This window comes from Anomalospiza imberbis, chromosome 3 (assembly GCF_031753505.1).
Source record: "Anomalospiza imberbis isolate Cuckoo-Finch-1a 21T00152 chromosome 3, ASM3175350v1, whole genome shotgun sequence".
Taxonomy (NCBI): Eukaryota; Metazoa; Chordata; class Aves; order Passeriformes; family Viduidae; genus Anomalospiza; species Anomalospiza imberbis.
The window spans coordinates 31,006,407-31,020,933 of NC_089683.1; the positions used below are offsets into that span (position 1 = coordinate 31,006,407).

At 42.5% G+C, this 14,527-nt stretch overlaps 1 protein-coding gene across 3 annotated transcripts in view; it reads left to right on the plus strand.

Moving 5' to 3' along the window:
- Window positions 1-267: 267 nt before the first annotated feature.
- The window catches only part of CD109 (CD109 molecule), a 67,130-nt gene continuing 52,870 nt past the window's right edge, over window positions 268-14,527 (plus strand). Inside the window, exons 1-2 of one of the 3 annotated variants that reach the window (XM_068183837.1) lie at window positions 268-398; window positions 1,064-1,224. In XM_068183837.1, the coding sequence (XP_068039938.1) occupies window positions 340-398; window positions 1,064-1,224 (220 nt within the window). In that variant the 5' untranslated portion in view covers window positions 268-339. Of the gene's footprint in view, window positions 399-545; window positions 716-944; window positions 1,225-14,527 lie in introns of those variants that run through there. The other 2 variants (XM_068183836.1, XM_068183835.1) reach the window with 2 other exon arrangements.

Here is a 14,527-nt window from a genome sequence, read left to right on the forward strand (position 1 = left end):
TGTGAAGGTAGGTTAAGATTTTTAAGTAGGTACGACCTTATTTTGCAAATACAGGGCACAGAGGACAGTCCAGCCAGAGCTGCATTACCAATCGGTTCATATCTAAGTAGCTACGAGGCTCCTTGAATTTTTGCCAGCATCATTCTCCCTGTTCAGACCCAGAACCGTTCCCGACTCGCCTCCGAGCCCGGCCCCAGGCCAGCGCGCCTCTGCGGGCTCTCCGAGTCTCTCCAAGTCGATAACCGAGCAGCTCTCCACAACGAGCTGCTGCTCAGCTCGGAACTGCAGGCAGACAACATTGCTCTCGATGCTGCTTTAGTATGGTGTTGGGTTCTGAGAATGCCCCCCGTTTCCCAGCTGCATCAGCCGCAGGATGTGGGAGCGATGGCTGAGGGGAGGTGAGACACCCGTGGGTGTCTCTGTGCAGACAGACGAGTGCTGCCGCCGGGCCGCCCACCCCGGGCCGGCCCCGTGAACGCCCCGCGGGTGCCCATGGGGCTGCCGCCGGCGGAGCGTGCCTGGCGCTGGGGCAGCCGCGGCCTCTCCCTTCCCTCCCCCGCCCGCCAAGGCGCCTCCCGCCCGGCCACAGCCCCGGCCCCCGCCCTGCGCACAGCCGCGGACTCACCGGGCAGCGCGCACGGAGAGCCATGGTGCGGTCCCGCGGCGATGTCCGCTTCTTCCTCCTCCTCCTCCTCTGCAGCTCCGCGGCGGCCGGGTACGTGGGGCTGGGGCGGGCGGGGGCGCCTCTTCTTCCTTCCCTCCCGCCTGGCACGGGGGCTGCGCGGGCAGCGCTTCCCGGGGCTCCCGGGCGCTCGCCCGGCGGCCGGTCAGAGCAGCGGGAGAGCGGACAGAGCGGGCGGAGCGGGCAGGGCAGCGCTGCCCGCGCCCCGACCTGCGCACCCGCTGCAGCCGGGGGGTGAGCATCACCTCCGGCCTCCGCAGCGGAGAGCAACTGAAGGGCTTGGCAACGCGTGTCGTATGTCTTTATGTGGACGCGGTTACTTTTTATGAGAGTGCGTTTCAGTCCCTGCCCTTTCTCCCTCTGCCCCTTTGGACTTTCCAGACCTACGTTCCTCGTGGCGGCTCCCTGGAACATCAGGCCTGGAGCAAACTTGACTGTTGGGGTAGCTCTGCTGCCGGACAGCCCAGCACAGGTCACCGTAAAGGGAGAAGTCATCAGAGATAATGAGACCATCCTGAGCAGGGAAATGGTCTTTGAGAAAGGTAAGAAAAAGAATGGACTTGGTTTGGAAGTATTTCAGCTTGCCTTCTCATAGGAATATTTTGTTCCTCCCAAAATATCACAGCTTCTAAATGGTACTAAAATAGGATTTTTTTTTTTTACCAAGTAGGAGTCGCTATGGGAAAATAGTCTTGTACACTGCTAGCTCTGTTTGGAGTTGGGCAACTGAGCTAGATATGAGTGATTGCATGGGTGTGTTAACTGTCTGTAAACTCTGAAAATAATCAAATAGTAACAAAGTGTTACGGATGTGGGATTTCTTAGATGCCAGGAAGTACTCTGGTCCATGTAGTGCGGCCACTGTAGAAGTAGTGGAGAAGTTGCTTACTGGTAGCTTGTTAAGGTGCAAGTGGGAAAATGGAAGGAGTAGAACAAACAAGGTAATGCAGCAACTGGAGCTGCTTCTTTGTGCCTGAAGAATGTAATGACCTGAGGACCATAGGAAAGTGAAGATGGCTGTGTCAGACACTTGGAAGCTCTGTGCATTTGAAGAAACAAGAATTTTTAAGGATCAGGAGCTGAACTGTGGAGAGTTTGGGGATTGAAGATAAGTAAGTGTAAGAAGAGACTGATTTAATCCATGCCACCAAGCAGGGGTAGTGGATGTGGTGGGAGTTCGAAGAGCTGAGATATCCTGGCCAATGTTCCTTTTTAGAAAGGTCACCTGGCAACAGAAGCATAGAGATATCCTAACTGAAATTTGTCCTCATGAGAAAGAAAATAATTTTTATGGACAGTCCAGCTCTGCTCTTACTATGAGGTGATACAAATTACATCTAAACTCCAGCTTTTTATTTATTACAAGTAGAGAGTCTGAGGGCAGCGTGAGGTACTGAAAAATCTAACCTGCTATAACGCTCTTTCTCTGTTACTTTTGTCATTCTTCTGTTAATGTCTTAGAGTTAATGTAGATGCCTAATTGGAAGCATCACACCTTCATTTCAAAGCCTTCACAGCCTGTAGAGAAGCTTGAGACTTTGAGTGTGATGGAGTGCATTTGAACAGATCAAAAAATTTTGATATAGAACCAAGACAAACCAAAACCAGCCAGCTTTTGTTGTTTTCTTTTGAAATCCAAAGTTAAAAAGAAAATAAATTGTCTTCTTTTCTTCCTCTAACTATGCTGGCTTTTATTTCCTGCTTCTGTTCTGCTTTAACATAGAGTTCCATGAGCCTTGCATGAGTTTCAACCTGTTTTTGACAGACATGAAACATGAAAACATGAAAACATTCATGAAAATGTTTCATGAATCAACATGAAAAGCCAGACAAGCAACTGGTAATTCCAAGCTTGTGAAAATATATGGCTGTCTCTATCTTCTGAGCACACAGAATAAAGCTTGACACTGGGAGCTGCTGAAGTCAGAGTGAACGGTGGGTTATCAGGAGCAGGTATGGCACTGTATCAGACTGGGTACAATGAGAAAAAAAGGACAAATGCTGTAGTGAATTACTAACTTCTAATATTTTCCGGTCTTTTAAATATATCTTTAAATTTTCTATGCTTTTTTTACTTGATAAGTGAAACAAAAAAAAAAGGTGCTGAGCATACTGTGTATTTCCTCTTGCAAAATTCTTAACATTTAGTGTGTGGCCGTCAATTTTTTTCTAGTCAGGTCATACAATCTGTTAGTAATTTGTTTTCTGTGAACAAATATGTAAGCAAAACTGTTAAGGGCCAGGAGTAAGGGAACTGTCCTGTAAAAGAGGATGTAGTCTTGAAGACATGTATCCAAAAGATACATGTGTGGATCAGTTCTGACTCAGAGAGAAGGCAAGTTGTCAGAGAGAAGCAAACACAGCTTGTCAGAATAAGAACATAAATAATTAAAATTGTCATTGAAGAACACAACAATCTTAAGATAAAATATGAAGTGGTATTTTTACAGCCGAGCTTAGTCTGTGACTGAAGGAGAACTGGTGGTTTTATCAAACCAGCTGTTGCAGTTGAAGTAAAAAACCTAAGCATATCTCCAGGCACACAAAATATTATTTAAATTACATAATTGCTGCATATATTAGTGCGCAGAAAATGCTGGTTTGTCCGTCACTGAATACCTGCCTTGGTTAGGCTGCACATTCAGTGGCAATGTTGCCTAAGCTGGCTCAATTATGCTCTGTAGTTTTCCTTGCATGGTGACAGCAAAAGCAAGGGATTAACTGCTCTGAGAAACTGGTCTGACTGAAAAATAAAGTTTTTATTTTGTTTGAATGTTTTTTTAGGCAGACAGGTCCCCTGGTTCAATGTGCAAATGTTTGTGCTGATGGAACTGAGTTGGAAATTGGATGCTGGAGACATAGGACAGGCTGAGGACACAGTTTTTATTAGGAATGTTTAATCTGCCAAGTTCATTCAAGTACCTCAGTGTAAAAGGCATTACATACCTGTCTGTCAAATGCTTCTGCAATTGCCTTAAATGAATGATTTAGCCTGATTCTCCAGCAGCTGCTCAGTATGATACATGTAGTGGTCAAAGTTTCTGAGTTAGCTCCATGAGAGGATCTTATTGCATTAGAGGCATGGTTTTTTAAAATTTCTATAATATAATTCTTGCTTTGTATAAGAAATAAGAGTGTTTGCCCTCTGATGGTTGATAAAACATTTACTATTCTTAGTGGAATTTTGATATCTGAGTGATTCTTGGGCAATTGTCTGTTAGAGGAACACTTCAGCAGTAGAGGTCGGTTCCCATCATTACAGTGCTGTTTATATAAACGAAGGGAAAATAAATATTAGTAAGTGGCTAGTGGGTATTTGGAGTGAAGAAGAAAGTGTGCATGCATATGGATTTAAAGATAGTTTGAGCTTGGCACAATATTCCAGAATCTAAATATACTGTATAGGAAGGGAGATTGGTTAGGGCCAATATTTTGGTGCAGACATTAAGTTCAATGCATTTAATATAGTGGAAAAAAATCAACTGAATATTTGCAAGGGTGAGGTTGCTGCTGCAGGTAAACTTTGTGTGTGCAAGCACAACCCAAAAAAAATAGAATGCGTCACAAGGAGAGAATAGGTTTCCATTGCCTAGAGCAGATGCCAGGAAGACACAAAGAACTAACTAAAGCCGTTTTTGTGAGCTGTACCAAGCTTTGACACACTTTCTGTGGAGATGCAGTATCAAAAAGATCCTCACCCAGATTGAAAATGGCTGCAGAAGTTAACAATGGCTTGTGTGCAATTGGAGCTGTTGGGTTTTCTGTGTCAGCAATAGCAAAAAAAGAAGTTACGGGAATAACAGATGAACAAGTTAGATTCCCTGCATGAATAACTTGATCTTTAGTGATTGCAGTGAAGGGTGGCTCTTGCCATGCATAGTCATCCAGTCATTGACAATAAAGATGTACTACGAATTGGCAGGAGGTGTTTTCTTACAGGGTTTGCTACCCAGACATTGCTCTGTGTGTTAGAGTATGAGAAACTCTATACTTAAATTGCGAGATGTTCTGAAAAGTATTTTCTGTGTTGGTGCTAGAATGATTTGGAAAGAATAAGAAGCATATAAGTTGGAAAAAAAATTGGTTTTCAGAAAAGCTTCTGTGTGTAATGAGGTGTCATAATTTGCCCAACAGCATGAATGTTTTTAATTCTAAAGAGTAAGATTCATTAGTTAAAACTTTTGCTATGTAAGGTACAACATAATATATTTAAGGCATAGTGAGTGAGAATTATATGAACTTACTGGAGAATTTGGTTTACAGTAATGTGCATAGTTTGTAACTGGCTTGTACATGTTAATTAATTTATGCTGCTTTTCTGTATTTCCAGAGAGGAGTACACTTACTTGTTAACAGAGATTACTGAGCTAGAGCGTGGTAAATACTCAGCTAGGATTTATGAAGCATGATATTTTGTGAGAAAGTTTGTCAAGCTCAGACATGTAGTGATCCTCCAAAGAGACAATGGAAAATCTCCTTTTACCAGAAGGCATGTTTTACGCACTTAATAATATGATTCTGACCACGTAAGTATAAGAACCAATGAGAAACACTAGGAATAGTAAGTTGTAAAGTAACACCTAAGTGGGAATGAATGGCCTAAACCCTTCAGTCCCTGTTATTAACCTTGAGTTGCCTCTGTACCTTATGTCAGGATAGAATGACTGAGTTATTGGTGACTGTGCTGTCTGTGCTGAAAATCTGTGGGGTGAAAGGTTTTGCTGGCAGTTTAATGGAACATCTTCTTTTTGCCTAATTTTTCATCAATGCCTAAAAAGCCAAACAGTGAGAGAGCAGGAGTTGCAGCAGTGATTTTGCATCCATAGCCTCCATATCCAAAAGTACATGTGGCTGTGCCCTATGAAAAATAAGTTGTTAAATAGTCAGCACATGCACATAACCTATGCAAAATCAGAATGAAGGAAAACTTTTTGGGAAGGAGGTGTTGGGGCTGGACCCAGAGATGACTGATGTAGTAGAGAAGAAGGTGCTCTTTTATGGGCTTTCATATAGCTGGAGTAGATAAAAAAACCAAACCCAAAAACATAAAAGAACAAAACCCAGCAGGTTTCTATGCCTGTTGTTGAATCCATCCTGCTAACAGACCTAATAAATTGTTTGCAGAAAAATAGGAGTAGCGATCCTATCCAGTACTTGAGCTTTATTTTATTGTTTGCCTGCTGTTTGAGATCTGAGGGAAGGAGTTCTTCTGTGACTCAAGGCTTATGTGTTTGTACATGAGGTTTTTCTGGTCACCATGTTCTCTATCCATATCCAGCCAGGGAGGGTGTGGCAGATTGAGCACTCCAGACTGTTTCACAGTATCTTCAGAAGGGTGGGATAAACCAGAAATGCAGACAGCGGGGAACCCATACAGAGGAGGGAATATTATATGTCCCAGTGTGCAGTTCCTTGTTGCCACTGTGAACTGGAGGGGCTTTGGAGCTTTTAGGAAAGGGAGGGGAGAGAAAAACAAACTAAAGGTTGTGAATTAGGGAAAAAAGAAGTGATGAAAACAAACAGGAATTGGTAAGTAACATGCTATCAGAAACAAGAAGGGAAGCAAAGGGTGAAAATTCCTGAGGGATTCATACTAAAAGGATAAGTGCACATTAACAGAGCAGAGAGGTAAGAAATGAAGTAACCAAACATGATCTAAACTGGCCAAAAAACAACAGAAAGAAGGAAAACTGTATGTAGAAACTGTAAATCAGATCAGATTGCAAAGGAACTTAAAGAAGTAGCATGGGTAATGAAGAACAAAACTGGTAAGGCCAAACCATTAGTAGGAAAGTATGTGAAGGATAGTAAGGCAGGGTTTTTGAAATAACATATTGGTAGCAAGAAATCTAGCAAAGGATGTGGCTTGCTACCCTGATGAGAAGGGTTGCTGCTTCTGAGGCTTGCTACTCTGATGATTAATGATGCTGAGATGCAGTAAGTGTTTAGTCTTCACTAAGAAGATCAACTGACTGTCGTGGAAAAGGCTTAAGAATTAAGATTAAAAAAGGAGAGAACAGTTTAAAGAGTACTTTGGTCAAGTGTTTAGGCTTGATAAAATTGCCTGTAGAATATGTAGGGAACTGACTGAAATAATTTAAAATCTGCTAGTGAAGTTTTGAGAGCATGAGTGAACAGAGAGCTTCTGGAAGATTGAATACCTGCAAAGAAAATGTGTTGCACTATGGGTTGGCAAAGGTTTGTAGGTGGAGAAGAAACAAGACTTTGTCATATTTTGATTTTACTAAGGCTTCTGATAGTCTGTCATGGCACTTTGACAAGCCAGCTGGGGAAGCAGGGACAGCATGAAATTCTCATTTAATATGTTTGTAGCTGGATGAAAAATAGTGTTCATCAAGTAGGTCTAGGTGGTTCACTCTCAAACTGGAAATGAGTTGCTCTGAAACTGTAGTGTTCAGTATGATTGACATGAATGAAAAAGGGAGAATGTTTATTAGATTAGTGAAGGGGTGGTAAGGATACTGGGAGAAAGGATTAGATTTTGAACACATTTTGGCAATGATAAGGGGAAAAACTGGGGTGTGGTTCACTAGAACTAGTGCATTTGTTGATGAATAAAATAACGTGTGTTTATTGAATGGGGAACAAGGTGATGCAGTCCTGCAGAAAAAGGGGCATGTGTATGGGGGGTGGGGTAATGGTTTAAAGGCAGCAAAAGGTGAAGGCTTGTAAGTAATACTGTGGTGCTCAAAAAAGAAGATAAACATTGTACTCAGAGGTATACACAGAAGTATTTTCTGCAAGCTATGAGAAAATACTCTAGTAATTTTCACAGCCTAATTGGGCATCCTGGGGAATGCTGTACTTGATTTTTGGCGCTCATCATGGAGCCTGTGAACCAACTGGAGAAATGCCAGGGAGAGCAGACGGAAGGATTTGAGATCTCTCAGGAGACGAGTTCAAACCTGACAGAAGAAGATGGGCCTTCACATGAGATGAAAATAAATTTCTCCATGTCCTAGTTGTTGTGGATGGAAAACATGATTGCACAGATTTACAAGACAGAAGTCCATGGAGGATTGGCCCAATATACAGACATACAGATTGCATAGGCTGGGAAGAGTACCCAAGGAAGGGTTGTCCTTAGTGGTGTCTAGTTAGAAGGAGATCCAAGCTGAAGTACTGATACAGAGAAATACTTTTGGAGGCAGCAAGCAGTTGGGAAGTTGATGAGTTTCCAGTCATACAGAGGTGACTTCTTTTTTCCTGAGACCTTTATGACTCAGCACTGGTGGTGTTGCTGGTTTCCATGCTGTGCTATCTATGACTACCTGTTTGTGAAGGCGGAGCTGAGATCCTGTCAGCAGAGACTGAAGAGCAAGTGTCAAGAGATGATGCTGGTTCACCTACATTCACTGCAGTCCAAATAAGTATGTGCATAGAAAACATGGTTATAGTGACAGACCACATCTTCAGCTTCCTGGAGGTATAGCTGTGAGGTCTGTGTTCTTATTTTGTATGGTTAGGGATTTATATTGCCTTTATTTACTGATGAAGGAAGTCTCTGGTACTGTTTTTATATATTCAAACAATTTTATTGCCTCAGAAAAATTATGTGGCTTTGTCATCACGAGCTTTGAATGTGTTCCAGAAAATGGAAGAAAGCCGTCATGAGAGCACACATTCTTCTTTTACTCCCTTTAAGCAGAAATTTCAATAGATTCTGAATGTATTATTTGCAGTGAATGAGTTTGAGAAGCGACTTGACTTTGAAATTGTGCTCCAGTTATAGCAATTGATGTGATGAGGTTAATGTTAATACTGCCAGATGTCTGGCATGTACAGGCTTAGCCATATTTTGTCCTAATGTGATTTTCCTGTGTTATAACTTGGAATAAACTTTGCAGCTGCTTTTAATTGCCTTGATAGTGGCTTTCTCTGTGTTTATTTCATGGACATCAGAATGGATAGTAGTGGTGGCCAGTAGTGCCTTGAAAGCAGCATGTAGTGATGTGTGTGTTTGTACATAGTCACCGAGGGGATGAAGTGTATTTCGCATTTAGTTGTGTAAAAGGCTGAAGTCTGAGATTATTCTGAATTGTCTGTATAGTTTCACAGACTGAATCTGATCTCAAGAAAGTTTCCTGTGTAGTATTCAAAAATTGCCTTCGTAACAGCTGTAAATTTATAATTAATGGCAGTAGAATTGATATGGTATGGTAGGCAGTGGTAATGTCATATGCATGACAAGAAGTCCATGGAAGGCTCTTCAGTTTGTCTCAGGAAAATTTTGAAAAGAGGCTGTGCTTGACTTTAAGCAGTGATAGTGCCTGGATAGCTCTCAGAAGGTCTCTGATTAAAAAGATTATTTAGTTTTGGAACTACGAAGCTGTTCTGTTTTCCTACCTAGCGTGCAGTGTCCTAGATAAGCCAGAGAGTGTTTTCTAAGTATTGTGTTCTTGCAACTGGCTGTTCTCTGACTACTCAGCTGAAAGTGGTAATAATAGTATAATCCAAGGAACTGGTTGATTTGCTTTAGAAGACTGAGTGAAGAATTACATTTATGAATTATGCTTTAAGTCTAAAAAGGGCCAGTCAGCAGGAAAACTTGCTACTTGCTTGGGGAAGGTATCATGGATGTGGCAGGGCAAGGGAAGAGGTGCCCAGCCATCAGCAGTATCTGTTGTTGTTGGTCTGAGAGGGTGGGAGATGGTGGTTTTCCTCAAGGGTAGATCTAGAGTGCTGACAGGGGAAGAATGGCTGAATCAGTAGAAGGGACGAGTGGGTGGTACGACAACTCCTTTGCCATGTAAGGTAGAAAGACACAGAGAATGCTGTGATCAAGGGGCAGAGAAGAGGAAGGACCGTGCCTCTTCTATTCATACCTTCTGGTAAATCTGCGTCTGTTCTGTCCTGGCCAAGAGTGTTTCTGGATATGCTATGGTTGGGTTTCTCCCACTCTTCTGATCATGGAGATTAGGGAAAAACTTTTGTATTGAGGTGGAGAAGGGGTTTTTTTGAGTTGTCAGGAAAATACCTCTACACTTCCCATTGCAGACTGAAGCTAGAACTTGCTAGCAACTGCAGAGTTTGGTAAAACAAAGCTTTAATCACAAAAACATCTGTGCATTCTGCCTTTCTTCTGTCCTCCAGGGCTGTGGTGCCCTGTCTCTTGACCAGGCCCTTAGGTGATGAACTTTGGTCTGGTTTGGATTATTCTTCCTGTCCCCTTACATCTTTCTCCATAGGCAGCACTGCTACCTTGCCTCTCTCTCCCCGTTTATAATTTCTGAGTGCTTTTAGCCTTCAGGTTTGCAAAAACAGCTGAAAAGGATAAGGGGAGGAGGGTAGGAAGTGGCTGTGGAGGGAAGTGTACGTAGTGCTGGCAGACAGGGTTTAGGAGGCTTTTTGGAGCAAGTTATACCCCTTTGCTACAGGCCTGTTGGCCTCATTTGCCTTTGGATGTCAGCCCGAATGCTGACGTCCCCTGGCAGTCCCTGTTGTGTGTTTGAGTGCTGTATTGCCCCTCCTCCTGTCATCTGTGCCAAACTGAGCCATAACTTAACAGCCATGGCTTAAACTCTGTATTTTGGGCTATTTGTGTAAATAATCAGTCCTGATTTGGGTGATAGCTTTAGCATGATAGATGAGGAATATAGTATAATTAAAGCAGACTGTGAAGTCAACAGATTTGCAGGTCTTCTTTGAAGAATAAGTGTTTTTCACTTCCTGGACAGCTTAGGCTTTGTTAATATTGCTTTTTTTTAAAAAAAAATTTTTAAAAACAAAAATAATATATATTTTGGATGGGAATAAAAATCTGGAAGGCCATTGAAGAACACTAATTTTTATTTACATAATGTGAGATTTTGAAATTGATTCGGTAGTAGAAAATAACTCCATTTGCCACTCCATGTGCAAAAAAAAAGTTTTTCTGTAAACATTTCCTAAGCATGGATATATGAACACAGCTGCCAGAGCAAAGATGTGGCATAATTTCAGTAAATCAATCTGAAGTGATTCCAGTTTTATTTTTCTGTTCTCACACATTACTAAGAAGGATTGAGGACATAGGTAGAAAAGTTGAAGTGAGAAAATCTGTTTGTAGCAATAGCTGCCACATAAGCTAGAATATACAGTCAGTGCTGACTTTATGTAAGTAAGAGACTGAAGTGCTACTTTTACTGATACATATTGGCACAATATCCAGTTCAATGTGCCAAGCCATATAGTCATTTTTCTAGAACCTCTGTCCTTTTTTACGGGTGGAAGCTGAAACATTTATGACTAGTCCTAGTGGTGTCATCTCAAGAAGGGGTAGCATAAGTTTCTGGGTCTGGGTCAGGCCCAGGCAGTTGAAGAATTTAAGATGCCACTGTTTGTGCTGTTCTCCATAAGTCTAAAAAAACATGCGTTTACATAGAATTTTTAATATTTGCTTTATTGAGAATAATACTATTAGACTGACAAAAAATGGCAGGGTAGAAAAATACTTCAATATACTGCTGACATGTCACTCCCACACTGTCTTCGATTCCTCTTCTACATGACAATCCTAGATGACGGGGATTCTGAGGAAATAGGCAGAACAGTGGCGTTTGTTTCCAGTGTATTTCCATGTATTTTCTCAGTGCAGTAGTTATTGAATGAATACAGTACAAGCCTCAGAAATTCTGTAAAAGAAACAGTTTTGCAAATGACAAGGAGAGAGATTTTTGCCTTGAAGGCTCATGTGTCTTCTGTTGGGATTTTTGGTAGTTTGTTTTTTAACTTTAAGATTAGTCTGTAACAGTCCACTGAATTTTTCATGTCTCCCCCTAAAACAAAGTCATGATACCCAGCTGGAAGCATTCCCTAACTAATGTCTTGTGGTAGCAGGGACCTGTGCTCTTGCCTGGTTGTTCCCTGCTAAGAGCCACTCCCGTTGTGCTGGTGACCGCTGCGGAGAGCAGATGGAATGAGTCAGGAGGAAGCGTTTTGTGGTTTGCAGTGCTTGGTGTTGGTGGCTGAGCTGTTCTGGGCTCCTTTCTAAACCTGCTGCTTCTGCCTGGAGTTAGCTACCTGCATTTCATAAGTGAAGGGATTCTTTGCAGAGATGTGTTGAAGAAGACAAAAGACTGTTGCCATTTCTGGGGACAGTAAATGCCAGACTTGACTGATCTCATGGGAGTGTTACATGCTGCACAAAAGTCAGCTACATGATAGGAGGGCTTGCAGCAGAGCAGTGATATGTGCTAGCTGTTGGACCATGGTTAATTCCTTATGAACCTGAAATTGCTGTATGATTAAATATAACTTTAATTCATCAAGTGAGCAGAAAAATTCGTGAATTTCCGCTATTCAGCATTGGTGTAAAGGAAATGTTTTGCCTATAGCTCTTGCTTGAGCACGTCTGAAGTAATCCCTAGGCATAGTTTAGCAGAACTCCAGGGAATTGACTGCAGCTTGACAGTCTCTCAGAACATGGGAAAATCTTGCATGACAGGAGAATCCACTGCAATGCTAAAGAATTTTTGATCTGCCCAGGCTGCTCAATTCCTGGCAAAATAATTACATAGTGACATAAATTGGAAGATTACCTCATGCCCTGGAGCCTCTTTTACGATTCTCACTGGCTGGGAATTAGACAGTGCTCTGGGCTTTATTACAGCACCCAGGGAGGCTGTGGCTCCCTAGCACTGCCTCAGAAGGTAAATCCTTTCTGAGTTGCACAAATGCAACTGTGATATAAATCTCCGTCCTCCCCAAGTCTTTCCCCATCTGCATTACATTTTTACCTAGCTCAGACCTGATGTTAGATCTTCCAGGCTTGGGAACAGGAGAGAAACCCTGCCATAAGATTTCTGTTTTTTTGCATGCCACTAGTTCTCAAAACAGGTGGAGACAAGCAGGCACTGCCCTGATGAGAAAGCTTTGAAGTGCCTGCCCTGTTAAGGTTGCTTTGCAAGCTGGTAGGTGCTGCACAGGACTATGTGCAGCAGTTCCCTTTGTCACTCTGCCCTTGCGGTGTGCGGGTACCAATGTTTGCACTGGAGGGACAAAGATGGAAATAGAAACCCTGTGGTGTGGGCTATGGTACAAATGCCAGATTTGTGTCTCCCAGTGTAATGAAGTCACTCCTGTAGCCTTGCTGTAATTTGCTGCTTGGATAAGATTAAAGCTAGCATAGCAGAACAACCGTGTGCGTATCCGCTCAGACACGTGGTAAATGGTTTCTGTTCCTTGTTAATAACCAATTATCAGCAGTGACAAAGTTAAGTTTTTTTCCTCTGGTGTTATGAGTTGTGGTTGTGCAGACCCCAGCTTTAGCACAGCCTTATTTCAGAGAGGGAAAGAAACAAGAGAAGGGTTAGGGTTTTAGTGTATAAGTGAGAGAAATTTCAGGAGGTAACTTTGTACCATCTCTGTTGTTATTTACCATGCATCTTGCTCCCTTTACAGTGAAATATAATGCCTAAGAAAAATTCTTCCTACTTAGCAGTAACTTGCTCTGTCCTGAGTTAGGAAGGCATAAGTTTCCTTTAGCTAAAATTATGCCTCAGTAAAATTGTTTGAGCAAGGGGTTGTTTGGGTAGATGTTGGGAATAAATATATCGAGGTGTTTACATCGCCTGTGGATCAGGTACTCTGCAGGACTTCTAATGCCTCTCCTGTGTGCCAAGCAAGCTTGGCCAAGTGTGAGGGCTCCCTGCCACTGTTAATTGGGGCAGTTTGTCCTCTCCACTGGCTGCTGAGAAAAGTATTTTGCCAGACACTCCTGTGTGGAAAACCTCAAAGGCCAATGGGGTTGCTCAGAGTTAATGACTGCATGAGATGCTTATCAAGTGGAGAGAGATGATATGAAAATACATGTAGGTTTAACAGCAACATAAACACGTTGTGGAAAGAATTATGTTTCTTAGGCCCAGTACTGCCCATGCCTGTTAAGGTTTTGAATACCAGAATGAAGTACTGGAGTGTGCTACCCACAGACTTAATTTGTGGGATGTGAGTAATTCGGTTTAACCCAGTTTATAATTTGAATAGATGGCACATACTGGATAGCATTTTTCTTTTAGTGCTCTGGAAGCAGTCAGGACAACCTGCATTCAGTTCATTGAGATTCCTTCTGTTTGACATTCTCAAAGGAATGAATTCATTGACTTCTAAAACTAACATTTATTGACGTTCAGAGGTCGAGTGATTGCTTTATCTTGGAAGCAATACCTTTAGGTCCAGGAAGAAGAAGGACACTAATAAATAAATAAATAGATTTTTTTTTTTTTCTGATTCTATGAAACAGTTAAAGATGGGTATAAACCCATGGCTTTTTAGGAGATACAAAAAGGTCTAACTGAATAGAATCAGCAGAAGCAAATACGGGTCAGCAGTGTGCCTTGGCAGCCAAAAGGGGGAACCACATACTTGAGGGTGCATCAAGCACAGCATCACCAGCCGATCAAGAGAGGTGATTATCCCACTGCATTCAGCTTTGGTTCTCAGCTCTGAGTACTCTGTGCATTTCTGGGCCCTACAGTTTTAGGTGTTTTAGAAGGTCCTTCAGAGGAGGACAATAGAACTGGCAACAGGGCTCAAAAGCATGTCCTGTGAGGAGCAGCTAAAGGCTTTTGGTTTCTTCAGTGTGGCTGAGGGGCACTCCCATTGCTATCTGCATCTTTCTGAGGAGGGCACGTGGAGACAACAGAGCTGGGATCTCTTCTGCCTGGTATTCAGTGGTATGAGGTGTGGGCATGCTTGAGAGCTGCAGCAGGGGAGCTTCAGACTGGACATTAGGAAGCAGTTCTTTACTGGAGGGGTGGTCCACCACTGGAACAGGTTTCATAGAGATGTGATTGATGTCTGAAACATGTCAGTGTTTAAGAGAATTTTGGACAATGCTGTTAA